The 27,437-nt window shown below is 42.0% G+C and overlaps 1 protein-coding gene across 4 annotated transcripts in view; it reads left to right on the top strand.

Moving 5' to 3' along the window:
• Positions 1-27,437, top strand: part of URGCP (upregulator of cell proliferation) — a 92,327-nt gene that overhangs the window by 45,472 nt on the left and 19,418 nt on the right. Inside the window, exons 1-2 of one of the 4 annotated variants that reach the window (XM_019939265.3) lie at positions 13,677-13,766; positions 13,848-14,348. The exons of the other annotated variants lie outside the window; for them this stretch is intronic. Coding sequence (XP_019794824.1) covers positions 14,335-14,348 — 14 coding nt within the window. The 5' untranslated portion in view covers positions 13,677-13,766; positions 13,848-14,334. Of the gene's footprint in view, positions 1-13,676; positions 13,767-13,847; positions 14,349-27,437 lie in introns of those variants that run through there. 4 annotated transcript variants of the gene reach the window in all.

A 27,437-nucleotide genomic window follows, 5' to 3' on the forward strand; every position in this document is an offset into this window, starting at 1 on the left:
AGAAGAACGAATAAGTGATCTGGATGACAGAATAATGGAAATCACCCAGCTAGAACAGCAGACAGAAAGACAAAAGAAAAAAAAAAGCAATATATGAGATCTATGGGATAATACAACACATGTCAAATGACACATAATACGGGTTCCAGAAGGAGGAGAGAAAGAAGGGAATCAAAAATGTATTTGATGAAATTATGGCTGAAAACTTCCCAAGTGTTAAAAAGAACACATATCCAGGGACAGGAATCACAGAAGATCCCAAACAAGGTGAACCCAAACAGACCCACACCAAGACATATCAGAATTAAAATGGCAAAATTTAAAGATAAAAAGAGGATTCTAAAGGCAGCAAGAGAAAAACAAAGAGTAGGTCACAAGGGAACGCCTATAACACTATCAGCTGATTTTGCTGCAGAAACTTTGCAGGCCAGAAGGGAGTCGAACGACAAATTCAAATTCCTGAAAGGGAAAACCCTACAACTTTGGATACTCTACCCAACAAGATTATCATTTAGAATAGAAGGATAGATAAAGAATTCCTCAGACAAGCAAAAACTAAAAGAATTCAGCAATATTAAACCTAGCCTAAAGAAATATTTAAGGGTTTTCTCCAAATAGAAAAGAAACAAGGGGCTTCCCTGGTGGCACAATGGTTAAGAATCCTCCTGCCAAGGCAGGCGACATGGGTTCGAGCCCTGTACCGGAAGATCCCAAATGCCACGGAGCAACTAAGCCCATGTGCTACAACTACTGAGCCTGCACTCTAGAGCCCGTGAGCCACAACTACTGAGCCTGTGTGCCACAACTAATGAAGCCTGCACGCTTAGAGCCCATGCTCTGCAACGAGAGGCCACCACAATGAGAAACCCATGCACCACAACAATAGAAAGCCCGTGCGCAGCAATGAAGACCCAACACAGCCAAAAATAAATAAATAAATAAATAAATATATTAAAAAAAGAAAGAAAAGAAACAAGAATAGAGGAAAGGGGAAATCACAATAGGTAAGGCAAACATATGAAAGGATTGAGGATTGCTTAAAAAACAAAAAATCTGTAGAAGTGACGATAACTACAATTAACAGCAAAAGGATAAACATGAAGTTGGAAAATAGGACATAAAAATCACAAAATGTGGCAGAGGGGTATATAAAAATGTACATCTTTTCGAATGTGTTTGAAGTTGAACAACTATCAGTTTAAAGCAAATATATATAGTATGGGTCAACATACTTGAACTCCATGGTAACCACAAATCAAAAACAGACAATATAGGGGCTTCCCTGGTGGCACAGTGGTTGAGAGTCCGCCTGCCGATGCAGGGGACACGGGTTCCTGCCCCGGTCCGGGAAGATCCCACGTGCCGCGGAGCGGCTGGGCCCGTGAGCCATGGCCGCTGAGCCTGCGCGTCCGGAGCCTGTGCTCTGCAACGGGAGAGGCCACAACAGTGAGAGACCCGCATACCGAAAAAAAAAAAAAAAAAAAAAAAAAAACAGACAATATATTCACAAAAAACAAAAGGAAAGGAACTCAAGTATACTACAAAAGAAAATCAACAAACCACAAAAGGAAAAACAAAAAGAAGAAATGAACAAAAATAACTACAACGATGACTGGAAAACAAAGTTTAAAATGGCAATAAGTATATACCAATAAATAATTACTTTAAATGTTGATGGACTAAATGCTCTGATCAAAAGACATAGAGTGGCAGACTGAAAAAAAAAAGACCTTACAATATGCTGCCTACAAGAAACTCACTTCACAGCGAAAGACACACAGAGTGAAAGTAAGGGGATGAGAAAATGTATTTCATGCAACTGGAAATGACAGGTTAACTGGGGATAAAAATACTCATATCAGACAAAATAGACTTTAAAACAAAGTCCATAAAGAAAGACAAAGAAGGACATTATATAATGATAAAGGGAAGAATAGTATGTTACACTCATTAACATATGCACCCAATAGAGGAGCACCTAAATACTAAAACAATAATAACAGACATAAAGGGACAAATGGACAATAATACAATGATAGTAGGAGACTTTAACAATCTACTGACACCAATGGACAGATCTTCCAGAAATTAAATCAATAATGCAATGGAGGTCCTAAATGACACAACAGACCAGTTGGCTTTAACTGATATCTACAGGACACTACATCCAAATACATATTCTTTACAAGCACACAAGAAAAATTCTCTAGGATGGACCACATACAAGGTCACAAAACAAGCCTCGCAAATTCAGGAGGATAGAAATTACAACAAGCATGTTTTCTGACCATAATGATATGAAACTAGAAATCAACTGCAAAAAGTAATATGGGGAAATAACAAACATAAGGAAACTAAACAACATACTACTAAAAAATCCAACAGGTCAACAATGAAATCAAAGAGAAATCAGAAAATACCTCAAGACAAATGACAATGAAAATACAACATTACACAATCTATGGGATGCAGAAAAGCAGTTATGAGAGGGAAGTTCATAGTGATATAGGCCCTCCTCAAGAAACAAGAAAAATCTCAAACACAAAACCTAACCTACCACCTAAAAGAATTAGAAAAAGAAGAATAAACAACACCCAAAGTCAGCAGAAGGAAGGAAATAATAATGATAAGTGTGGAAATAAATAATATTTATATTAAAAACAATAAAAATGATCAATGAAACCAGGAGCTGGTTTTTTTTCAAAAGGTAAAGTCAACAAACCTCTAGCTAGGTTCACCAAGAAGAAAAGAGAGAGGACCCAAATAAACAAAATAAGAAATGAAAGAGGAGAAATCACAACATATACCTCAGAAATACAAAAAAAATCATAAGAGAATACTATTGTTATATGCCAACAAATTGGACAACCTAGAAGAAATGGACAAGGTTCTAGAAATATATAGCCTGCCAAAACTGAGTCAAGAAAAATCAGGTAATTTGAACAGGCCAATCACTAGAAGTGAAATAGATTCTGTAATAATAATAATAATAATAAGTCCCTACAAACAAAATTCAAGGACTGGACAACTTCTCTGGGGAATTCTACCAAACATACAAAGAATTTACACCTATCCTGCTCCAACTATTCCAGAAAATTGAAGAGGATGGAACACTCCCAAATTTATTCTATGAAGCCACCATCACCCTGTTACCAAAACCAGACAAAGACACTAAAAAAACAAAATAGAAAAGAAAAAGAAAATTATAGGTCAATATCTTGATGATTATAGAGGCAGATATATCACATTAACAAAAGGAAAGACAAAAAATATATGATCATCTCAATAGATGCAGAAAAACATTTGACAAAATTCAACATCTATTCTTGATTAAAAACTCACCAAAGTGGGTATAGAGGGAACATAATTCAACATAATAAAATCCATTTATGACAAACCCACAGCAAACATAATACTCAAGAGTGAAAAACTGAAAGCCTTTCTGCTAAATTCAGGAAAAATACAAGGATGCCCACTCTCACCACTTCTATTCAACTTCTACTGGAAGTCCTGGCCACAGAAATCAGACAAGAAAAAGAAATAAAATGAGTACAATTTGGAAGGGAAGAGGTAAAACTGTCACTATTTGCAGAGTACATGATACTCCATATAGAGAACCCTAAAGTGTCCACACAACTATTATTAGAATAAATGAATTCAGCAAGGTAGAAGGATGCAAGATTAATATGCAGAAATCTGTTACATTTCTTTACACTAACAATGAAATGTCAGAAAGAGACAGCCAAAAAAAAAAAAAAAAATCCCACTTAAAATCATGTCCAAAAAAATAAAATACTTATTACTCATTACTTCACTGCCTTTGGGGACACAACTGTCAACAAGACAGCCAGCCTGGCCCTCGGGGGGCTCACCACCTGGTGGGGGAGGCAGAAGTGGAGATCCAGTCATTGCCGATGTGGTGAGTGCTGTGGGAAAGGACAGAGCATCACCTCACATGTACCAGCGGGTCCACAGTGGGCAGGGGGTGGCGAGGCCTCTCTGAGGAAGTTACTTCACTGCCTTAACCAAGGCAGTGAAGTAACTATACACTGAAGAGTCTAAAACATTGATAAAGGAAATGAAGACCATTCGAAGAAATGGAAAGATATCCCATGCTCTTGGATGGGAAGAACTAATATTGTTAAAATGGCCATACTATCCAAAGCAATCTACAGATTTAATGTGAGCCCTATCAAAATACCCATGATATTTTTCACAGAAATAGAACAAATAATCCTAAAATTTATTTGGAACAACAAAAGACGCAGAGTTGCCAAAGCAATCCTGAGGAAAGAGAATAAAGCCGGAGGCATAATCCTCTGGACTTCAGACTATACTACACAGCTCTAGTAATCAAAGCAGTGTGATACTGGTACAATAAGGGATATATGGATCAATGGAGCAGAATAGAGAGCCCAGAGATAAACCCACACACCTATGGTCAATTAATCTGTGACCAAAAAGGCAAGAATATACAACGGAGAAAAGACAGTCTCTTCAACAAGTGGTGTTGGGAAAGCTGGACAGCTACATGTAAATCAATGAAATGAGAACACTCCCTCACAGCATATCCAAAAATAAACTCAAAATGGCTTAAAGACCTAAGTACAAGACATGATACCATAAAATTTCTAGAAGAGAATACAGGCATAAAATTCTCAAACATAAATAAATTGTAGCAATATTTTCTTAGATCAGTCTCCCAAGGCAAAAAAATAAAAGCAAAAGTAAACGAACTGGACTACATCAAACTTAAAAGCTTTCGCACATCAACTAAATGAAAAGACAACCTACAGAATGGGAGAAATATTTGCAAATGTTGCAAGCAACAAGGAATTAATATGCAAAATATACAGACAGCTCATACAACTAAATATAAAAAAAAAAAACCCAAACAGCCCAATAAAAAAAATGGCAGAAGACCTAAATAGACATTTTTCCAAAGAAGACATACAGATGGGCAACATGAAAAGATGCTCACAATCGCTAATTATTAGAGAAATGTAAATCGAAATCACAATGGGTTATCACTTCACTCAGGTCAAAATGGCAATCATCAAAAAGTCTACAAATATCAACTGTTGGAGAGCATGTGGAGAAAAGGGAACCCTCCTACACTGTTGGTGGGAATGTAAATTGGTACAGCCACTATGAAGAACAGTGGAGGTTCCTTAAAAAACTAAATATAGAGCTATCATATAGCAGCCCCACTCCTGGGTAGATACCCAGAAAAGACAAAAACTATAATTCAAAAAGATACATGCACCCCATGCCAAGACATGGAAACAACCCAAGTGCCCATCAACAGACAATTGGCTTAAGAAAATGTGATATAGATACATATATATATATATATATATATATAATGGAATATTACTCAGCTATAAAGAATAATGAAATATTGCCATTTGTAGCAAAATGGGTGGACCTAGAGAATATTATACTTAGTGAAGTAAGTCACACAGAAAAAGACAAATATTGTATGCTATCAGTTACATGTGGAATATAAAAAATAATACAAATGAACCTATATACAAAACAGAAAGAGACTCACAGACATAGGAATACAAACTGATATTTACCAAAGGGGAAGGGGGGAGTGATAAATTAGGAGTATGGGATTAACAGATACAAACTACTCTACAGAGAATAGATAAGCAACGAAGATTTACTGCATACCACAGGGTACTATATTCAATATCTTGTAGTAACCTATAATGGAAAATAATCAGAAAAATATATAATATATAATATATATATAAATGAATATTATATATATGTAAATGAATATTATATATATATAAATGAATCACTTTGCTGTACACCTTAAACTAACACAATACTGTAAATCAAATATACTTCAATTATATATATGACAATATATTTGAGATTTTCTGGACTCTTTATTCTATTCCATTGTCCTATATGCCAGTACTACACTGTTTTGATCATTGTAGATTTGTAGTTAGTTTTCAAATCAGGATGTGTGAGTTCCAACTTTGTACTTTATTTTAAAACGGTTCTGATTATTCAGTGTTCCTTGAGATTCCTTATGAAGTTTAGGAATGATTATTCTATTACTGTAGAAAATGCTTGGAATTTTCATAGGGATTTCATTGAATCTGTAGATTGCTTTGTTAGTACTGACATCTTAATATTAAGATTCCAATGTGAAAATGGGATGTCTTTCCATTTATATTTTCTTTAATGTTTTTCAATATTGTTTTGTTGTTTTCAGTGTTCACATGTTTTGCCTTTTTGGATAAATTTGTTTCTAAATATTTTTTCTTTTTGATGCTAACATAAACAGAATTGCTTTCTCAATTTCTTTTTAGTTATTACTCATTGTTAGTGTATGGAAATGCAGCTGACCTTTTCTTAACCTCTTGATTGAGTATGATTGACTTAAAAATGCCATATATGTCTGATGTATACAACTTGATCAGCTTGGAGATAAGTATACACCTGTGAAAACATCACCACAATCAAGGCCATAAACTTAGGCATCACCTCCTAAAGTTTCCTCTCACTCCATTCATTTATTAATTTTATTATTTATTTATTTGTTTACTTATATATTTATCATACTTTTTTTTTTTTGCGGTACGTGGGCCTCTCACTGCTGTGGCCTCTCCCATTGCGGAGCACAGGCTCCAGACACACAGGCTCAGCGGCCATGGCTCACAGGTCCAGCCGCTCCGCGGCATGTGGGATCTTCCCGGACCGGGGCATGAACCCGCGTCCCCTGCATCGGCAGGCGGACTCTCAACCACTGCACCACCAGGGAAGCCCTATCATACATTTTTTTTTCTTTTGTGGTAAGAGCACTTAACGTAAGATCTACTTTCTTTGCAGATTAAGTATACCGTATATTAGTGTTAACTTAGGCCTTAAGTTGTGTAGCAGATCTCCAGAACCTACTCATTTTGTATAACTGAAACTTTGTGCCTTTTCACCAACCAACCCCTCTTTATTTTTCCCTCTTATCAGCCCCTGGTAACCAATATTCTATGCTCTGGTTCTGAATTTGATTAAATTCCTCATAAAAGTAGGATAATGTAATATTTGTCTTTTTATTTTTATTTTTGTGGCTGTGTCATGTCCTAGTTGCAGCATGTGGGATCTTTGTTGCGGCATGCTGGATCTTTCGTTTTGGCGCATGGGTTTCTCTCTAGTTGTGGTGTCCAGGCTTTAGAGAGCATGGGCTCAGTAGCTGTGGCACACAGGGTCCAGAGTACACGGGCTCAGTAGTTGCAGTGCACGGGCCTAGTTGACCCCGCGGCATGTGGGATCTTAGTTCCCTGACCAGGGATCAAACCTGCTTCCCCTCTGTTAGAAGGTGGGTTCTTAACCACTGGACCACCAGGGAAGTCCCAGGATTTGTCTTTCTGTGTCTGGTTATTTCACTTAGCATAACGTCCTCCAGTTACATCCAGGTTGTTCCAAATGGCAGGATTTGCTGCTTTTTAAAGGCTAATATTCTGTATTTATATACCACATTTTCTTTGCCCATTCATCTATTGACAGTCATTTAGGCTGTGTCTATATCCTGATTATTGTGAATAATGTTGTAATGAATATGGGAGTTCAGATATCTCTTTGAGACTCTCACTTCAATACTTTTGGAGATATAACCAGAAGTGGGATTACTGGATCATAAGGTATTTCTATGTTTAGCTTTTTGAAGAACCTCCATAGGTTTTCCATGGTGGCTGTAAAAATTTACATACCCAGCCACAGTGTACAAGGCATCCCATTTCTCAACATCCTCACCAACATCCTCACCATCCTTGTTATCTTTTATTTTTATTTTTAATTTTTTTTGGTAATAGCCATTCTAACAGGTGTGAAGTGATATCTCATTTTTTAATTTATTTGCATTTCCCTGATAAACACCTTCTCATATGCCTGTTTGTATAATGGAAGACATTTGTTTGTTTTCTGGGAAACGTCTATTCAGGTTCTTTGCCCAATTTTTAACGGTTCCTTCTATATTTTGGGTATTAACCTCTTATCAGATATGTCTTTTGCAAATATTTCTTCCATTCCATAGTTTCCCTTTACATTTTATTTCTTTTGCTGTGCAGTAGCTTTTTAGTTTGATATAATTCCGCTTGTCTATTTTTGCTTTTGTTGCCTGAGGTCTTGATGTCATATCCAATAAATCATCACAAAGTCCAATATTTTGCTTTTTTCATGTTTTCTTCTAAGAGTTTTATGTATAAAGGTTTCATGTTTATTTCTTCAATGCATTTTGAGTTGATTTTTCTATATGGTGTGAGACAATGATCTAACTTCATTCTTTTGCATGTGTATATCCAGTTTTCCCATCACTGTTTATTGAAGAAACTATCCTTTCCCAATTTTGTATTATTTATTTATTTATCTTTTGGCTGCACCACCTGGCTTGTGGGATCTTAGTTCCCCAACCAGGGATTGAAACTTGACCCTCGGCAGTGAGAGCACAGAGTCCTAACCACTGGACTGCCAGGGAATTCCCAGTATTCTTGATACACTTCTCGAAGATCAGTTGACTGTAGATGTGTGGACTTATTTCTGAGCTCTCTACTATGTTCCATTGTTTTATTGCCAGTACCATAGCTTTGTAATATATTTTCAAATCAGGAAGTGTAATGCCTCCCGCTTTGTGCTTCTTGTGTAAAATTGCTTTGGACATACAGGGTCTTTTATGGTTCCAAGTGAATTCTAGGATTATTTTTTCTATTTCTGTAAAGAATGCCATTGGGATTTTGATAGGGATTGTATTAAAACTATAGATCACTTTGGGTAGTATGGATATTTTAACCATATTCTTTCAATCCATGAACATGGGATGTCCTTCCATTTATTTGTGTCTTCTTTAATTTCTTTCATCAATGTTTTATAGTTTTTAGTGTGCAAGTCTTTCACCTCCTTGATTAAGCTTATTCCTAAGTATTTTATTCTTTTTGATGCTATCATAAATGAGATTTTTTTTTTTACTTTCCTTTTTGGATAGGTTTTTATTTGTGTATTGAAATGCAACTGATTTTTATGTTGCCTTTCGTATCCTGCAAATTTACTGAATTCATATATTGGTTCTAACAGTTTTGGGTGGAGTCTTTAGGATGTTCTACATAGAAGATCATGTCATCTGCAAACAGAGATAATTTTACTTCTTCTTTTCTGATTTGGATGCCTTTTTTTCCCCTTCTTATTGCTTAATTGCTCTTTCTAGGACTTATAGCACTATGTTGAACAGAAGTGGCAAAAGAGAGCATTCTTTTTTTTGGTTGTTGTTGTTTGTTTGTTTCTGATTTTAGGGAAAAACTTTTATCAATGTTTCATCATTGTTCTGGGTTTTTCATATATGACCTTTATCATACTGAAGAAGTTTCCTTCTATTCCTAGTTTTAGTGTATTATGTTGTGAAAGATTGTCGAATTTTGTCAAATGTTTTTTTTTTCTGCATGAATTGAGATGATCATGTGGTGTTTTTTCCCTCATCATATTAATGTGATATATTACATTGATAGATTTTCATGTGTTGAAGCATCCTTGCATTCCAGGAATAAATCCACTTGGTTATGATGTATAATCCTTTTCTATGTTTCTGTGTTCTGTTTGCTAGTATTTTGTTGAGGATTTTTGTATCAATATTCATAAGGGATATTGATCTGTAGTTTTCTTATAGTTTCTTTGTCAGGCTTTGGTATCAGGGTAATATTGACCTCATGAAATCAGAGGTGCTCTTTAACATTTTGGAAGAGTTAGAGAAGTATTTGACTTAGTTCTTCTTTAAATATTTGGTGAAATACACCAGTGAAGCCACCTGGTCCACAGTTTTCTTTGTTGGGAGGTTTCTTGACTACCAACTCAAAGTCATTACTTGTTGTAGATTCATTCAGATTTTTTCTTTCTTCATTATTGAGTTATAGTTGATAGTGTGTTTCCAGGAAATTATTTTTTTTCATTTAGGTTATCCAGTTGGTTGGTGTACACCTGTTATAATGTTCTCTTAAAATTATTTTTGTTTCTGTAAAATCAGTAGTAATGTCCTCACATTTATTTCTGATTTTAGTAATTTGAGTCTTCCCTCCTTTTTTCTTAGTGAGTTGAGCGAAAGATTTGTTAATTTTGCTGATCTTTTCGAAGAATCAACTTTTTACTTCATTGATTTTTCTCTATTGTTTATCCTCTAGTGTATTTTTTCTCTGCTCTAAACTTTAATGTTTCCTTCATTTTGCTAGCTTTGAGTTTGGTTTGCCTTCATTTTGTTGTTGTTGCTGTTGTTCCTTAAGACATAGAGTTAGGTTATTAATTTGAGATCTTTCTTCGTCTTTAACATAGATGTTTACAGGTATAAAATTCTCTCTTAGCCTTGACTTTGCTGCATCACATAAGCTTTGATATATTGTGGTTTTATTTTTAGCAAGGTATTTTGTAATTTCTCTTATGATTTATTCTTTAATCCATTGGATTTTTAAGAGTGTGTTAATTTCCACATATTTGTGAATTTTCCGGTTTTCCTTCTTTTTTGGTATCTAGTTTCATTCCACTGTGATCAGAAAAGTAACTTTGTAGTATCTTTAAAGATCTTTAAAGATGATTTAAGTCTCTTAAAATTTATTAAGACTTGTTTTGTGGCCTAATGTATGGTCTATTCCAAACAATGTACCATGTGCACTTGAGAAGAATGTGTACTCTACTGTTATTGAGTGGAGTGTTCCGTATATGTCTGTGTGGACTGCCATAACAGTAAACAAAGTATGTTGCAGCCACCAAGCCATCAGCCCCTGCAGCCGTCCCAGACTGTGTACCCCGAGGAAATTCAGGATCGTTAAAAACAGGATACTGGCCTTAGATAGTTAAGGTGAATGTCAAAGGAATGATTTCAATGAGTCCATAGTTTTGCATCTTGCCGTACATAGAAAAGTGCTAAATTCATTAACTTGAGATATCTGGATTTTCTTTAATTAACAGTAACCTTTTGATGTTCCAACTACCTGGTTTTTGTTGCAAAACTTCTATGTATCCTGGTTCCTCCCTTACCCTTTCAGAGCAGCCCCTCAGAGCTATCTGAGAGGCTGTCTTCTGGGCTTAGGTCCTCAGAAAGTCCTAATAGAACACAATTGTCAGCTTTTAGGATGTGCATTTTTTTCAGTTGACATCTGTTAGGTACAATTGACTTGTAGTATTGTTTAGGTTCTCTATTTTCTTATTGATCTTTTGTCTGGTTCTCCTATCTACTATTGAAAATGATTATTGAAGTATTCAACTATTTTTGTGGAATGATTTTTCCCTTCAATTCTGTGAATGTTTGCTTCATTATATTTGGGGGCTCTTTTTGGTACATACATGTTTATAATTGTCTTGTTGGATTAACTTTTGTTTAATATATGATGTCTTTCTTTATCTCTTGTAAGTTTTTAAACTGAAGTCTATTTTGTCTGAATTAGTATAGCCTACCCAGCTTTCTTTTGGTTAATATTTACAGGGAATATGTTTCCATCCTTTCACTTTCAATCTTCTGTCTTTAGAGCTAAAGTGAGTCTCTTATAGACTGTATATATTTGGATCATTTTTCTAATCCATTCTGCCTATCTCTGCCTTTTGATCAGACAGTTTAATCTATTTACGTTTAAAGTAACTACACTTAAGGAGGAACTTACTATTGTCACTTTGCTACTTAATAAAAAAGTCTTACAGTATTTGTCTCTATTACTGCCTTCTTTTGTGTTCAGCTGATTTTTTTTTTGTAATGACATGTTTTACTCTACTACTCCTATACATTTCTGTTTCCCCTTCATGTTATTAATGTCACAAATTATACCTTTATACGTTGTGTGTCCAATAATATAGATTTATAACTTATTTTAGTGCATTTGTCCTTTTGGTCCTGTTGGAAATAAAAAAGTGGAGTTGCTACCAAAATTAAAGTAATGCTGCCATTTATATTGCCCATGTATTTCTTTGTCAGATCTTTCCATCTTCATACTGCTGTGAGTTACTGTCTAGCATCCTTTCCTTTCAAACTGAAGGACTACCTTTACCATTTCTTACAGGCCAGGTAGTATACAAATAAGGTCTGCTCTGCTCCCTCCAGTTCAAGGTGACAGGAATGTGGGGACTGGGAAACAGGATGCTGCCTTCTCAAGAACAAGACCACTGCCACACTGGGGAAGGAGTGGGGCAATGGCAAGTGAAAATGCCACAAAACTTTGCTGTCATTTTTAGGATGGCTTTTTCTTGCTTGAACGTTTGCTTGGTTGCTGTAAACCTTTAACTTTTTTAGAGACACTACAAAATTAGTTCAGACAGCTTCTGGTTGTTTTCTTCATGTTTCCGTGGGAAAAGGTGAGCTTGGAACTTCCTAGTCTGCCATTTTGCCAAAATACTGTTTTTTAACCTATCAAATTTACAGTGATAAAGAAACTGTGAAATTTATTGAGACTTTTGGCAAACTGGCACTATCATCAGTGTTGATGACCGTGCTGGGACAGCAGTCTCTATGTGTGTGTATATATACATGTGTGTATACGTATACATGTATGTATATATGTAACTATATGTATATTAGTATATATGTGTTTGTGTATGTGTGTATAAGTATACAAACACATACAGAGATTATATATGTATCTGAAAAGACTTAAAATACTAGTATCATCTGACTCCTGGGAACTCAGCTTAAGGAAATACTCATGGATGTATATGGGGAGTTTTGGCTATAAGAATATTTACTGTCCACATTCTTTATAATAATGAAACACTGGCAGCAAAATTTTGTCTAATAATAGGGGTTGGTTAAAACATATGATGGTCCACCATGCAGTGAAATGCTACATACCTAGTAAAACTCATATTGAGGAAGAATAATTTCACTGAATTAACACTATTCATTATTTCAAAACATGTTTTAAAACCAACAGCTTATTTTTAAAAAGTATCTGACCTCCCCCACTCCAATGGCAGTCATTACTGCCTTGAATCAGGCCTTTTAGCAGTTGCCCACTCCCCAAACTCTTCCTTAACCCTGGTCCTCTTAGATTTATACCTACTTTGGGTCTCACAAACCCCCCGTGGCTTTACTTATCAGCTCACATTTACAGAGCATTATCTTCTGAACTCAAGGCAGCAATTCTGAGATTCCATTTTACCGAAGGAAAGAAAGATGTGATGGATTCCCAGGAGGTTAAGAGGCCATTTACCAGGCAATGTATTAATCACTCTACAAATATTAACTCATTCAGTCCTCAGAGAGAGGAAGAGACCTATTATCCTCATTTTTCAACTGAGGAAACTACAGCCCTGGGAAGCTTCTATCTTGCCTGAGCTTCCAGAGCTGGTAATTGGTAAGAGTTCAGATTTCAACCCAGGTAGTCTGGCTCCAGAGCCAAGGCTTTCAGTCACAGCTTTACTGTCTCTTGTTCTTATTAGTAGTAAAAATAATAATGATTATTAATAATATTTAATATAACACAGAAATGTGATCAACAGTGGTTTTCATTATCCAGAGCTTTTTAAGTGTTTTTACTTACAAGAGCTCACTTATCTCTGAAAACTCATTTTGCCGAGACAGGAACTGAGGCTCAAGTACCCATCGCTGATGCTGTGAAACCCACCGCAGGAATTACAGACTCATTATTATTGGTAAATAGTATAATGTAAAGGATAATAAAAAGTGCCTCCACAGTCCTTAGGGCTTCACAGTGTGATCTGACACACCTTTTACCATGTGTAACCGGCTCTGAGAGGCCAGCAACGCGGGCAAGGCAGCACACCAAGTAAGATAAAGCAAAGTTATCGTTTTGCTTACTAATAATAACGCCTCGTCCTCCAGAGCTAAAGAAAAGGCTTTTCTTAAGGAAATCAAACTCATACGGCAGGGAGGTGGTGACTTCACCTGGGTCCTGCAGCTGCTTCGTGGCCCCGGGGCAGTTTCTCCGCTGGTGCGGCACCGAAGGCGCCTCCCGGCGAGTCCCGGCCTGCGGGCACCTGGGCACCTGGGCAGGTGGGCGGGTCCGGGCTGCGGGTCGCGGACCGCCCCCGTCCCCGGTGCCAGCCCCGTGCCGCCCGCGCCCCCGCCGCCCCCAGGCCGCTCCAGGCCGACCCCGGGCCCCCTCCCCGAGTCTCCACCGCCCCGCACGCTCGGAGCCGATACCCGGCCTGACTCTCCTCCGGCTCCGGGCCCACTCACACCCGTCTCCGGCTGACCCGGGGCCCTCCCCGCGCCCCCGCCGCCTGGAGCTGCCCGGGCGGGCGGCCGGCGGCCGGTGCGAGGCCCCTCCCCGGCGGAGTCGCTCAGCTCGGAGGAAGCGGAGGCGGCGGCAGCGCCGAGACCTCGCCGCGCTCATGGCGTCGCCCGGGTGAGTGCGGCGCTCGCGGCCGCGCCGGGGTGGGGGGGGTTGCGGGGTGGGGGCTGCGGGCCGCCGCTGGCGGCCTTCCCCGGCCTGCGGCCCCGGACCCCCGCCCGCTCGCTCGCCCGCCAGGCCCCGCGGCCCTCTCCCGCCGACCTCGGGCGGAGGCGGCCCGGGCGGGGGCGGGCTGGGGGCGCGGGCTGAGGATTTCGGCTCCGGGGGCGGGCTCCGGGGCCCGGGGCGCGGAGGCCGTTGGTGGGGGGCGGGCGGAGCGGGAGGGCGTGCGGGAGCGGCAGCCCCCCACCTCCCAGCGGCGCCCCCGGCCTGGAGCCGCGGCGTCTGGTGCTCGCCCGGCGTCTGCCGCCCTGCCTTCCGCATCTGTTTTCTCCGCTTGCTCGCGTTGGAGTTGATGCTGGGTTCTCACCGCCGTCGGGATGCAGCCTGGATGTCCCCGAACGTCCGGAGCAGGGGCCGAGGCAGACCCTGCCTCGGCCTGGTCCGGGCCTCCAGCTTGGGCTGGGCCGCGGGCCCGGGTACAGTGGCTGCCCCTGTTCTGACATCACCTCCATTCCACTGTCTTGGTGTGAAAATGTTCTTTCTTTTAGGAAATGATGGTGACCTACTGAGTTTGTAATTTAAAAAAAAATTTTTTTTTGCAAAATAAAACCTCAGCAATTCATTATGATTACTTTTTGTTTTGGTAATTTAGTCGTGAAAGCTGGGAATGACAAGAGTTAATGCAACAGCTACGTTTCACAGAGGAGGAAAATTAGTCTCAAGGTCATTGCTTTAGTTGGTAACAGGCTTCATTTGACTGCTGTCCACCATTCAGTGTGTCTCAGACCTAGTGGTTATGGTAGCAATTCGCTGCACATCCTTGCACATCACAGAGGGCTTTTACTGGTGCACGGGGTGGGGTCGGGGGAATGGTGGGCTGAGAGGCAGAGAAGATGGATATCAGGCCCCTTACAGGTAAGGGAAGTTCACTGGAGTGAACTGGCTCAGTGCAGTGGGCCTTGATGGAGCAAGCTGGGTTTTGACTCCAGCCAAGTCATGGGCATTTCCCATCTACCTGCTGTCTTTCTAGGTTTAGGGAGGAGCAGTCAGAAGTACGCAGTACTTTGAGCTTGTAATTAGAATAAACAGCTCATCCCTCAGAAGTCCAGGCTGTCACCCAGAGGTTCAAGGTCCCACTGGGTTCCTGGCCCTCGTGTCAGGAAAGGGTGAGGCAGGGCGCATCGGAGGCAGTAGTGGGTGGCTGAGCCTGTGTGGGGCTGCCGTGAAGCCTTTAAAAAGTGATGGTGCATTGGGCACCCCAGCCCACTACATTAAGTCAGAGGCGGACTTAATGCTCGGCTGGTGTGCCCTTCTGTGGGCCAGTAGTCCCTAAACTGTGTCTCTGTGGAAGGTCATGTAAATGCAGATTTGATATTTGCAATCCTGACTATTTTTGAGGGATCTCATGAGTCTGCAGTTGGTACTTATTTCTGAGGGGTACCCATTGCAAAGCTGAGGTCACAGCGTTTTTAGTATACTTTATGTCGTTTCATGGAACGAACTATGTACTTATTATGGTATATACAAATTTGGGGACAGTCTTTGTCTCCATATGTCCGCAGGCTTTGCTGGTAGACCAGAGTCTAGCCAGGGAGACTTGGTTTCCTAAGCTTCTTTGGCCTCTCCAAGTCAGCAGACATTCAGCCTAGAAGACTTGCTCTAGGAATAAGTCCAGAGATTCAGGGCAGGGATGGGAGGGGAGCCGTGATTTGTGCTGGACTGTTAATGGAGGAGCCTCCAAATCTGGTGTTCTTTTCTAAGTGACAATTTCCGTAAGAGAGTTGGGAAGGAAAGAAGAAATTCTGACAGTTTTTGAGGAGCTTACCAATGTGCTAGGCCTTATGGAAAAGAAAAGGACAAGAATGAAGGCATCAAAGGAAAAGATATATTTGAGATGACTCACAGCCCAGTGTGTTTGGAATTAAGGAGAGACAAGGCCAGAGATGGAGGCAGGGCCAGACTACAGGACCTGGCCTCCTTTTGTGGGCTTACTGCCCACTGTTCACTGAAGGATATTTGTCATCAGGCTCTTGGGGAATCCATGTGACAGCAGTATGGAAGAGGCGGAGGGGACAGGGGAGATGGAGCTCATCAGCCTGCTACCGCTCTCAGCCTGCTACCGTCTACCCTCTTCTGCGGGCCTCCACTCCTTATGGCCCCCATCTCTTCTTTACTCTGCCTGCTTCTTCATTCTTGGGGTTTCCTTGGGTTCCGTAGCCCATCTCTGCTAATTCCTACCTAGCACACGTTCTCTGCATGATTGCATCCATTTCTGCAGCTTTAAATGTCCAAATCAGAGGTTCTTAACCTGGGGTACACGATTGGGTGGGCTTCCAGGGTCCTGCATTCCCTGAAGCCATATGCAGCATTGGGGTCCGTGTGCATTTTCCGGGGACCAAGGTCTATAGTCTTCATCATCTGCAGCCTGCCTCAAAGGGCCTCCTAGCCATAGCAAGTTTACAGTCATCCATCCATACCCACCTAGAGAGATAGCAAACCTAGTTAACTGTGCAAAATATATATTTTTTTCAGATTGTTAATGGTAGATAATTTGAAAAACAAAAAAGTATAAAACAATAAAAATCAAGTGTAGTCTGACTTTCTGTAGACCACCACTTGAAACATTTTGGGGTCTTTTAAATTAGGCCATTATTTTTATCAGAGAGACATCCTTACAGATACAACTAGAGTCCCCCCCGCTACCCCCCAACCTCCCTGCCTATCTTAGTTAGGCAGGTATCTCGACAGACATTTTCTATTGCATTTACATGTTATATTTGTTCTTTGCTCTGTTTTTCCCCCAGATTTTTTTTTTTTTTTTTGCGGTACGCGGGTCTCTCACTGCTGTGGCCTCTCCCGCTGCGGAGCACAGGCTCTGGAGGCGCAGGCTCAGCGGCCATGGCTCACGGGCCCAGCCGCTCCGCGGCATGTGGGATCCTCCCGGACCGGGGCACGAACCCGTGTCCCCTGCGTCGGCAGGCGGACTCTCAATCACTGTGCCACCAGGGAAGCCCCTCCCCCAGATTTTTAAATTTATTATTTTACACATAACGTAAAATTTGCCACCTTAAACACTTATTTGCGCCTTTTTTACATAAATGGACTCATACTGTTCTGCAGCAGGCTTTATTCACCCAGCAATATGCTTTGAAATGCTTTTCACGTGAGAACAAAGAACAGATCTACCTAAAACTTGACATTTATATAATATTCTGCGTCATGGTTATGTTATTTAGTTAAGAATGTTTTCAGTTTTCTTTGTGCGCACTTGGTGTCTCCCTCTGGACACGCGCAAGTGGTTTTCTGAAGTAGATACAAAGAACTGTGGTCAGAGGGCCAGCCCATTTTTTTAGCTCATACTACCAAAGTATGCTTATGAATGATCGTACCACCTTGCCCTTCCACCACCACATTTTAAGGGCTCTCTCCACCTCCCAACATGTGATGACATCAGACTTTAAAAGTTTTGCCTGTCTGGTGGAATTATTGAGTCAAGAAATAGGAAGCTAGTGGCATCTTTATTCACCCCATGTTCAAAGATAGAAACTTCCTCCCTGACTCCTATATTCCTTCAGAAATAGTCAGTCCTCATTTCTTTGATCCGGTTGCGAACATCGAATTCTAACCATCCATATCCTCAAGTAAACTCTTACCTTCAGGTTTTTGTTTCAGAAAATGTGGTCATTGTAGCACCTAAGTAGTCTCTGCACTGGGCCAGGAGTGATGTAATGAGACCTGTCCTGGAGTCAAAGTATGGGAGGCAAGGAGCCCCACCAAGCACCTCACCTGCCTTCCTGGCCACTCCCTCAGGATTCATCTCCCCTGGAACTGAAAGCACTCCCAGTAACATCCACTGGACATTTCAAAGTACCCTGGACTGAACTTCAACCTTTCGTCTTCCTTGTCCAGGAAGATTCTCTCCCAACACCAACATTTTGTGGGGAAGGAAAGGATCCTGGGCTTCCCCTTCTGGGAAGGGCTCAGCTTTCCCGCTGAAGCCTAGCCTGGTCCAAATGGGCCACAAGAGCTCCAAGCTCTTCACAGTGGGTGGAGGAAGGGTCCTCTAGCCAGGCCAGGGGTGGGGAGGAAGAGGCCCACAGATCACACAGTGGGGAGGAGACACTGAGCAAGTCGGGCAAGGTATGTAACTGCTCCTGGGTGAGGTCCAGCCGGGAGCCCTTGGCCTCTGCTCAGGAGCTGCTGTGGCTTCCAGAGAACACACATGGCTTTGCCAGCGGGATGCAGACTCTGCTCTTCCCCAGTAGATCTGGGGTTGCCCAGTGAGCCAGCAACCACCCCAGTGTGTCCCTACTGGAGAAAACGAGAGAACTGGGAGGGGTGTTGTAGCTGAACCATCCCTGGCTCTGCAGAGCGGCTCACCAAAGCCCACTTACCTCCTTGTAGGTGGCAGATGTGCCACTGCTTCATCAGATGGAGTGCCGTGTGGCGAACCTGGCCCCCAGCTCAAGGAGAGCCTCTTCTTATCCACAACCAGGAGCCCCTGGCAGGGGCTTTCCAGTCCAAGGGAATGCTCTTTTAAATTTAGATCCTGCCTACTTCCAAAGAGTGTATTGTTAGGCCCTGTTCTAAATGCTTTTGCTTATAATATGTTATTGAATCTTCGCGACAACGCTATAGTAAGTACTGTTATTATCCGTATTGTATGGGTGAGGAAATCGAGGCCCACCCAAGCAGTTTAAGTTAGAACTTGATGCAAAATGACCCCATTATGAATAGTCGGTTTAAATTTGGTTACTGAGGCACAACAAAAATGTTGGACTCAGTACTTGGTTCTGATCTCAAAGCACATGCACTGTGTCTCCGGCACGCTCGGGATGAAACTGGAGTAAGAATGTGTTCACTTGGTTTGTCTGTATTAGCAGAGTGGTTGTCCTTTCAATTATGCTTTTACGAAATATGGCTGAATATGGAATAACTTAGACGCGCTCTTTCTTTTAAAGAAGAATTCCCTCCGGGAGGCTATATATTCTGAGCGAGACCACCTGCATGTAGTTCAGAAGTGGTGGTTCTGTCCCAGATTCTCCGCGTTGTAACTTTTTATAAAATTGTTAGTTGCCTTACTTTTAAAAACAAGTAATATATGCATATGGTAAAAAGTTCAAAAGGTATAAAAGGAACATAAATGAAATCTCAGGCACCTTGCCCCCTGTTCCTGTCCGAGAAACTGGCATCCTCCTTAGAGAAGCATCCTCCCGGGAGGCAGGGCACAGTGTGGATTGGTGTCCTCCTCCTTGTTCTGTTTTAAACCCAGAATGCTTTTTGGAGATGTCTTTTGTTACTTTGTTTCTGTTTAGATTCTTGGTTCCTTCTCATGGATTTGTAGATCTTTGTACATTGAGAAAACTGACTTTCATTGTTTGTGTTACAAATGCTTCTCCTTTGTTATTTACCTTTTGACTGTATGAAGCCTTCCCTGCTCTGAGATCTTTGTTTTAAGTCTTTAATATTTCTTTCAGTGCATTTTTGGTTTCATTTTCTAATTTACCTCTTAGATCCAGGTCGTTTTCATTTTGGTGAAAGGAGTAGTAGGGATTTACCTTTATTTTTTCCATGTTGTTGTAATTGAATAATCACCAGACGCTTAGAGCTGCCTGGATCAGGGACAAAATTCCCACCTGTATTTGGGCCTGTTTCTGGGCTCTTCTCTTACTGAGCTCTGCCTATTCATGAACCAGTGCTACAGCCTTAACTTACTGTGGCTTGTACTATGTTTTGCTGTCTCGCAGGTTTTGTCCGCCTTCATTCCTGGTCTTTTTCAGAATTTTCCTGATTATTATTGCACAAATATTTCTGAATAGAATCAGCTCCCCTGTTTTCAAACCTAAATTCACTTATTGGTTAATTTAGGGAGAATCGACTTTAAAATTATAGTGAGCCTTTCTTTCCCCAAAGGATATGGCTTTGTCCGAGTCTTTTATATTCTTTAGTATTTAGAAATTCTTTTCATATAGATGTTGCACATTTATATGTGTATTCTTAAATTTTTTCTTGTTGTTACTCTAAATGGGAGTCTTCCTTTCACATCGCTAAACTTGTTTGTATATAAGAAGGCAATTGGGTTTTTAAAAAAAATGTTTTGTATGTCCCCAGCTTACTGAATTCTCTCATTGCTCACAGCAGTTTTCCAGTTGATCTCTTAGTTCTTCCACATCACCATTTCTTTCTGTTATCATGGATAAATATAGCAAGGTGCTTCTGCCTTTGTTGTGGGCAGACTGTGTGTCTGAAGGAAGGGAGCCAACAGTGGTCTTTTGGATACATTGTGGAGCGCTGCCTTCCCTAAGCGGCCCCAGCCCTTTGCGGCCCCTGTGCCGCTCAGCATCTCCACGGAGGCCGTCCACGGGTCTTGGGCCACAACACGAGCACTAGCTTGCTCGGGGTCCCGTCATGCGCATCCACAGACTTCCCGTTCGAGACAGTGGCAGCTCTACTGAACCTGAGCATTTGGAGGTTTCCTGGACTGTCTTTCTCACACACTCTGTCCAGTCCTTCACAGAGACTTTCAGAGCCCAGCCCTGTGTTGTCGCCTCTGGTGCCACTACCCAGGTCTGATCTTTGTCACCTCTAATCTGTTCTCAACATCAAACAGGCATGTCGACTTGCATGCAGCCCATTCTCCAGAATAAAAGCCAGAAAGTTCGGTCTTACCCGGCCTCTTCTACCGCCTGCGTCCCGCTCACTCCATAACAGCTGCACCGGCCTCCCCGCCGATCCCTGAGCCCCTCCTGCCCTGCATGGCACCTGGAACGCTCTCCCCAGGGGGCCGTGTGGCTTACGCCCTCCTCTCCTACCAAGCCTGCCCTTGCATGTCCCCTTCTCCGGGAGGCCCACCCTGACCTAATTACAGCAGTCTGTGCCCCCATTCACCACATGCCCGGTACCCTGATCCTAGTCTACACTTTCTTTCTTTCTTCCAGAGCACTTAATGCCTCCCAGTGTATCTTCTATTTAAAACTTTCAAAAATTGTTTCTTGTCAGTTCCCCCCCGCTCACTGAATGTAAGCTAAGAGCAGAGACATTTATGTCCTTCGCCGATATATCCCAAACTCCTAGAAAAGTTCCTAGCGGGAAATAAATGTGTGGATAAACCCAAGAGAACACTGCCTTATATAAACTTGCTTCACATGTGTAAGTCTCTCTGGGTCCCTATAGCAACCTGATTAGGTGTGCAGGACAGGGGTGGCCAGCTTTGTTTTAAAGATTAACATACCTGTATTTTGTAGAGTTCATGTAATGAGTGTTCATAGTATCTCTCCAGCCTAACCCTAGTATAGACTCCTGGAGGACTGGGGCAGCATTTTAGAGCTGTTTCCTCTTGTATGGTGAACCTACATGGCACGAACCTGGGACCAAGACCTGTTGCTCATTACACTGATTCTCTCCTTGCAACACTCTTAGGTTGGGGTGTGGCAATGATTATTGCCCCAGGATCCTGCTGGAGGGGTAACAGCAGTAGGCAGGACACCTTTGCCTGACATGTGAGGGGTGTGTCCTTTCCCAGTGTGCTGCCTCTCCTGCCTTCAGGAAATTCTAGGTGCATAAAAGCAGGACTGCAGTGGGTCCCTCTGCCACGCTCCCTGCACGTGCCAGCACATTTCAGGGACTAAATGCCGGGCTTCACGGTGCTTGTCTATTACCTACGTTATAATAACTGACATCTACTTGTCCTCATGTGCTGTTTGATGGAAACTTTTCATGTATGTTTTCTTAGCCAGTCCCCACTGCTGCACAGTGAGTTTTAAACTTTTCAAAGCATGTGGTCACCTTGCAGAGGTGGGATGGCCCCTAGTTTTGGCTTCGATATTGTGGATGAATTGTGTTCCCTCCAAAACATATGTTGAAGTCCTAACCCCTAGTACTTGTGAATGTGATCTTTTTTGGAAATAGGTTCTTTGCAGACGTGATTACTTAATATAAGGTTGCACTTGCACTGGGTTAGGGTGGGCCCAAATCTAGTGACTAGTGCCCTTAAAAGAGGCAGAGAAGAGACACAGACATGGGACTTCCCTGGCGGTCCAGTGGTAAAGAATCTGCCTTCCAATTCAGGGGACGTGGGCTCGATCCCTGGTCGGGGAACTAAGATCCCACATCCCGCGGGGCAGCTAAGCCTGCGTGCCACAACTACTGAGCCCATGTGCCTCAACTAGAGAGCCCATGTGCCGCAAACTACAGAGCCCACATGCTCTGAAGCCCATGAGCCACAACTAGAGAGAAGCTCACACGCCGCAACAAAGAGCCTGCACGCCACAACAAAAAGATCCCGCATGCCGCAACGAAGACCCAAAGCAGCCAAAAAAATAAATAATATTTTCAAAAAGAGTGATATGTGGACACATACAGGGGAGAACCCATGTCAAGAGAGGCAGAAACTAATACAGCTGTCAAGAGCCACACATACATTGTCTTCATTTGGTAGGGATGCTATAACAAAGGACCACAAACTGGGAGGCTTAAAGAAAACAGAAATCTTTTTTTCACAGTTCTGGATGCCAGGTGTCTGAAACTAAGGTGTCAGCAGAGTTGGTTCCTTTTCGAGGCTCTGGGGGAGAGTCTATCCCAAGCCTCTCTCCTACCCTTTTGGCGGCTGCCAGCAGTCCTCAGTGTTCCTTCGATTGTAGATGCATCATTCCAATCTCCACTTCCATCGTCATGTCCTTCTCCCTGTGTATCCAAATTTTCCTCTTATAAGAATACCATTCATTGCATTAGGGGCTCACCCTACCCCTGTATGACATGATCTTAATTTAACTAATTAGATCTGCAAAGACCTTATTCCAAATAAGGTCCCATTCATAGTAGGGAGTTAGGACCTGAACATATGTTATGGGGAAACACAGTTCAACCCACCAGGAGGGTTTGAAAAAGTTTATTACTAATTTAGTGAGGCTTTCTGGGTAGAGCAACTGGCCTCAGGTTTTGTTTTGTTTTTTGTTTTGTTTGGGGTGTTGTAATGGGGTGAGGGTCCCTAGCTAACACCAAAGAAAGGAGCCCTCAGGCTCTCTTGTCTGCTGGCCCAGATGTGGGGCAGGTCAGGAAGGGGAAGATCTTGAAAGCTATTAGCATCAAACAGCAAAAATTGGGTCAAACTATTATCCAAGGTTATTAATAATATACTGTCAACTACATTATGGTAAGCAACTGCCCCGTATTTAGTCTCCTTTTGTTAGATTTTCTGTGCCGGCTTGTTTTATTGGTGCCACCCAACGAAGGAGCCAGGTTTGTTGCTAGGGATTAGCCCTGCTCGCAAGGTTTGGACAGTTTATTCTTGGCCTTGAGGGGCACTGTCCAAGGAGTGCCCAACTCTGAGGTGGTGGCAGGCATCTCCCTTTCAGAGATGGGTCTCCTGAATCAGAGTCTCCAGGTATGAATAGGAAAGCTCCTCAGGTAATTCTGTTGTGCAATGGAAAAAGAGAATGAAGGACACCGAAAGTGTGCCTTGCCCTGTCTCCCAGGACTGACAGCCAGTGAGGCGGATGGCCTCGGGCTGTCAGGTTGTTGACTCTGCCTGCCAGACCTGAAGGGAGCCCTGTGCGCACACCAGGCTGTCTGCTTCCTAACTTTGTGAGAAAGAACTGTTAGACACACTTGGCCTTCAGGGTGGCATTCCGATCGCTTCTTGCCCTGGAGAGAAGTCTGTGTGGGGAGGTGCCCCCAGAAGGGAAGCTGAGCCGTGATGCCACGGCACCGAGGCTACAGGCCTGGGCAGCATGGAGACCAGGAGCCCATGCCCGGGCCGGACCTCTGTGCTGGTGGCCCCCAGGCGGGGCCTGCGCTGGGTTCCACTTTTGGCTCTATGCCCTGGGGTCTTGCAAGGACCAACATGGGCCTCAGGAGAAGACCAAAATCTAAATAGCCCTTAATGAGGAAGTAAAACGGGATGCAGAGAATGTAGTCCTATATATCGATTAATGCAATGAGCTACAGCAACATGAATAGGTCAGAAGTAGGAGGCGGGGGCGGGGGAGGATTGGTTAACATATTGAGTAATTGTTCAAAAGAGCAAAGGCATTTTCTTGGTACTTTTCTGTATATTTGTCTTATTTTTGGAATCAGAAAAAGACATTCGCAGTTTTCAAAAACTGCTTTGTAAAAGGCCGCTCTGCTCACGTCTGGGCCCATTGGAAGCACGGCTTGTTCTCACTCCCCTGGTCTTGTCTGCCTGTGGAGGCAAGAGCAGGCTTGGCAAGACTTGGAGTTGGCAGATGGGCTGTTTTTTATGGTTTTTGTAATTACCAGCTGTAATTATGTTACCTAAAACCTATCTGAGCCTTACAAATAATGAGCCGAAAGGGAACCAGAAGATTCACGTTCGGGTTCTGGCCCTGTGCTTCCTAGCTTGGTGATGCTGGGCTGCTTAGGCTGCCATAACAAAGGACCACAGACTGGGTAACTTAACATTTGTTTCTTGCAGTTCTGGAGGTTGGGAGTCCCAGATGACAGTGCAGGCAGATTCAGTTTCTCCTGAGGTGTCTCTCCCTGGCTTGTAGATGGCCACTGTCTCACTGTGTCCTCACCTGGCCTTTTCCTGTGCACCTGCAGAGAGAGAGCAAGCTCTTGGGGGTCTCCTCCTCTCATAGGACACCCGTCGCATCAGATCAGGGCCTTACCTTTGTGACCTCATTCAACCTTAATTACTCCCTTAAAGGCCATATATGCAAAAGGGTTTCAACCTAGGAATTTGAGGGGACACAATTCAGGCCATACAGGTATTGAAAGCAGAGTTGTAAATTAAAAAGCATTGCACAAAGGTGACGTTCTATTGCTGTTCTCTCTTGCAAGACTTGGCTCTGCTTCCAGTTTACAACACAGAGACTCAAATAGGTGTGAACTTTGTTGGCAAGAATCAAGAACAGATTTATATGTATATTTTCAGAAATTAGCACAAACTCAGGGTTGTCCCTGTGATAATTTCACTCTTGTTTTCTACTTTCTTGCATGGAAAATATAGGGTTGGAGTTAAGCTCCTCTCCTGGGAAATTCTGGCGAGTGTGTCCTGAGAGCCTGTGTGCAGTGGGAAGAGGCCAGGCAACGCCCTGGGTATAACTACCTGTCCTCTGCCCTTTTCTTACCTGGGTCTTAGCACAGGGCTCCATGCCACCACCAGGCCGGGCCTGCTTCTTCCCCACTGGGAAACTATTTTTAACCAGTCATGTTTTCTTTTTTTAAGGTTACCTTCTTTTCTTATTGCAAAAGCAATATATGTTCTTTGCAGAAAAATGAAGAGAAGACAATGAAAAGTCCCATTTTTATCAGCATCAGGGTCAGATTAAGTCAGAGAGCTGCCTAGTCCTCTGCACTGATAAAGTGACTAAAACAGCTGTGAACACAGTGACCACTGAGGTTACTGGAACTCCCTTCAGAGAGGGCTGAGGATGAGACCTTCGGGGAACATGCTGGAATAACAACCAAGCGTCCTGAAATCCTTCTTTCCTCTAGGAGGGTGGATTTGATTAACACAAAACAGTTCTTCTGCTGATGAATTAACTGGAACTGGATTGCTTGTCTCTGAGGGGGCCTGCCACAAACTAAAGTTTAAACCTGTACACTCTTGGAAGAACATTGGTTTGAAGGGGTGGCAGATGACCAAGTTTTCTTGGGGCACACACATATCTGATTCTGGCCCTGACCCAGACTAACAGCATTACTTTAATGGCTCATTTCGTTTTATTAAATCAATACATGCCTCTTCTATTTAAAAAATTCAAATAAGACAAAATAAATGGATATCATACTACCCAGAAATAACTAACCACTATTAATTTTAAAACATTTTATTTGGACATAATTTCTACTTAGAGAGAAATTACAAAATTAAAAAGGCCCCTTATACAGAATCTCCTATTCTTAACATTTTAGCTCATTTACCATTCTCATTTATCATTCTTTCTCTCTTGCTGTCTCTCTCCATGTGTATGCATGTGTATACACACACACACATAAATACACATGTATATAATTATTTTCTTAACCACTAGAGAGTAACTTGCATACATCATCACCCTTTATCCCTAAATCCTTCAGTGTCTTATTTCCTAAGAATAGAGATACTCTCTCACATAACCACAGTACAATTATCAACATCAGTAAATGTGACATTGACAGCACCTATATTTCAATTTAGTCAGTAGACCCCAAAATGTCTCCTTCTAGTTCAGGATCTAGTCTAGGGTTAGGTATTGCATTTTTTCTTGTCTCTTTAGCACCCTTAATCTGGAACATTTCCTCGATCTTTTTTTTTTTTCTTTTGTGACATTCATACTTTGAGATAATAATATTGTTCTCCCCCTCTAGCATAACATTTCATTTTGGGTTTGTCCTTATGATGAGATCAGGGTTCTACATCCTCAGCCAGAATGCTGTATAGGTGATGATGTGTCCTTCCTCAGGGTACCACAGCTGGGGGCACACATAGCCATCTGTCCCCATGGTCACTGGCTTTGATTACCCAGCCAAGTATAACTGCTAGGTTTTATTTTTCCCCTAGCACCTAATAAGCAATCTGTGAGGAAACATTTTGAGCCTGGGCAAGTATCTTGCTCCTTGTCAACATTTTCCTGCAAGAATTGGCATTCATTGGTGTTGCTAGCTTGCACCATTCTTGATTAGGATGATTCTGAAAGTGATGCTGCGCCAGCTGCAGCACCCTTCACATTAGCATTCTCTGATGAACAAGAGCCCTCATCCCCCCCCCCCGTTTGTTTATCTGTTTGTTATCTGTACGGGCTCATTAATACCTGTTTTTCAATGGTGTTAAATTAATTACTGTATTTAATTATATTCATGCCCAAATTGACTCACACTTGGTAGTGGGAGCCCCTTCAAGCTGGCTCCTGTGTCCTGTGACATGCCCCGGCATTTTCTTTTTTTGAGCACGTCCTAATTTTCTGAAATAAGATGCTCAGGCTCATCTTGTTCTTTTGCTGCTCCAGCCCCGGAATCTGTAATTTCTCCAAGGACACCTGGTGTCTGTTAGTGTGGAATGATATGAAAGGGTGCTTGGTATGCTCACTGGTACTATAG

This window comes from Tursiops truncatus, chromosome 9 (genome assembly GCF_011762595.2).
Source record: "Tursiops truncatus isolate mTurTru1 chromosome 9, mTurTru1.mat.Y, whole genome shotgun sequence".
In the NCBI taxonomy this organism is placed as follows: Eukaryota; Metazoa; Chordata; class Mammalia; order Artiodactyla; family Delphinidae; genus Tursiops; species Tursiops truncatus.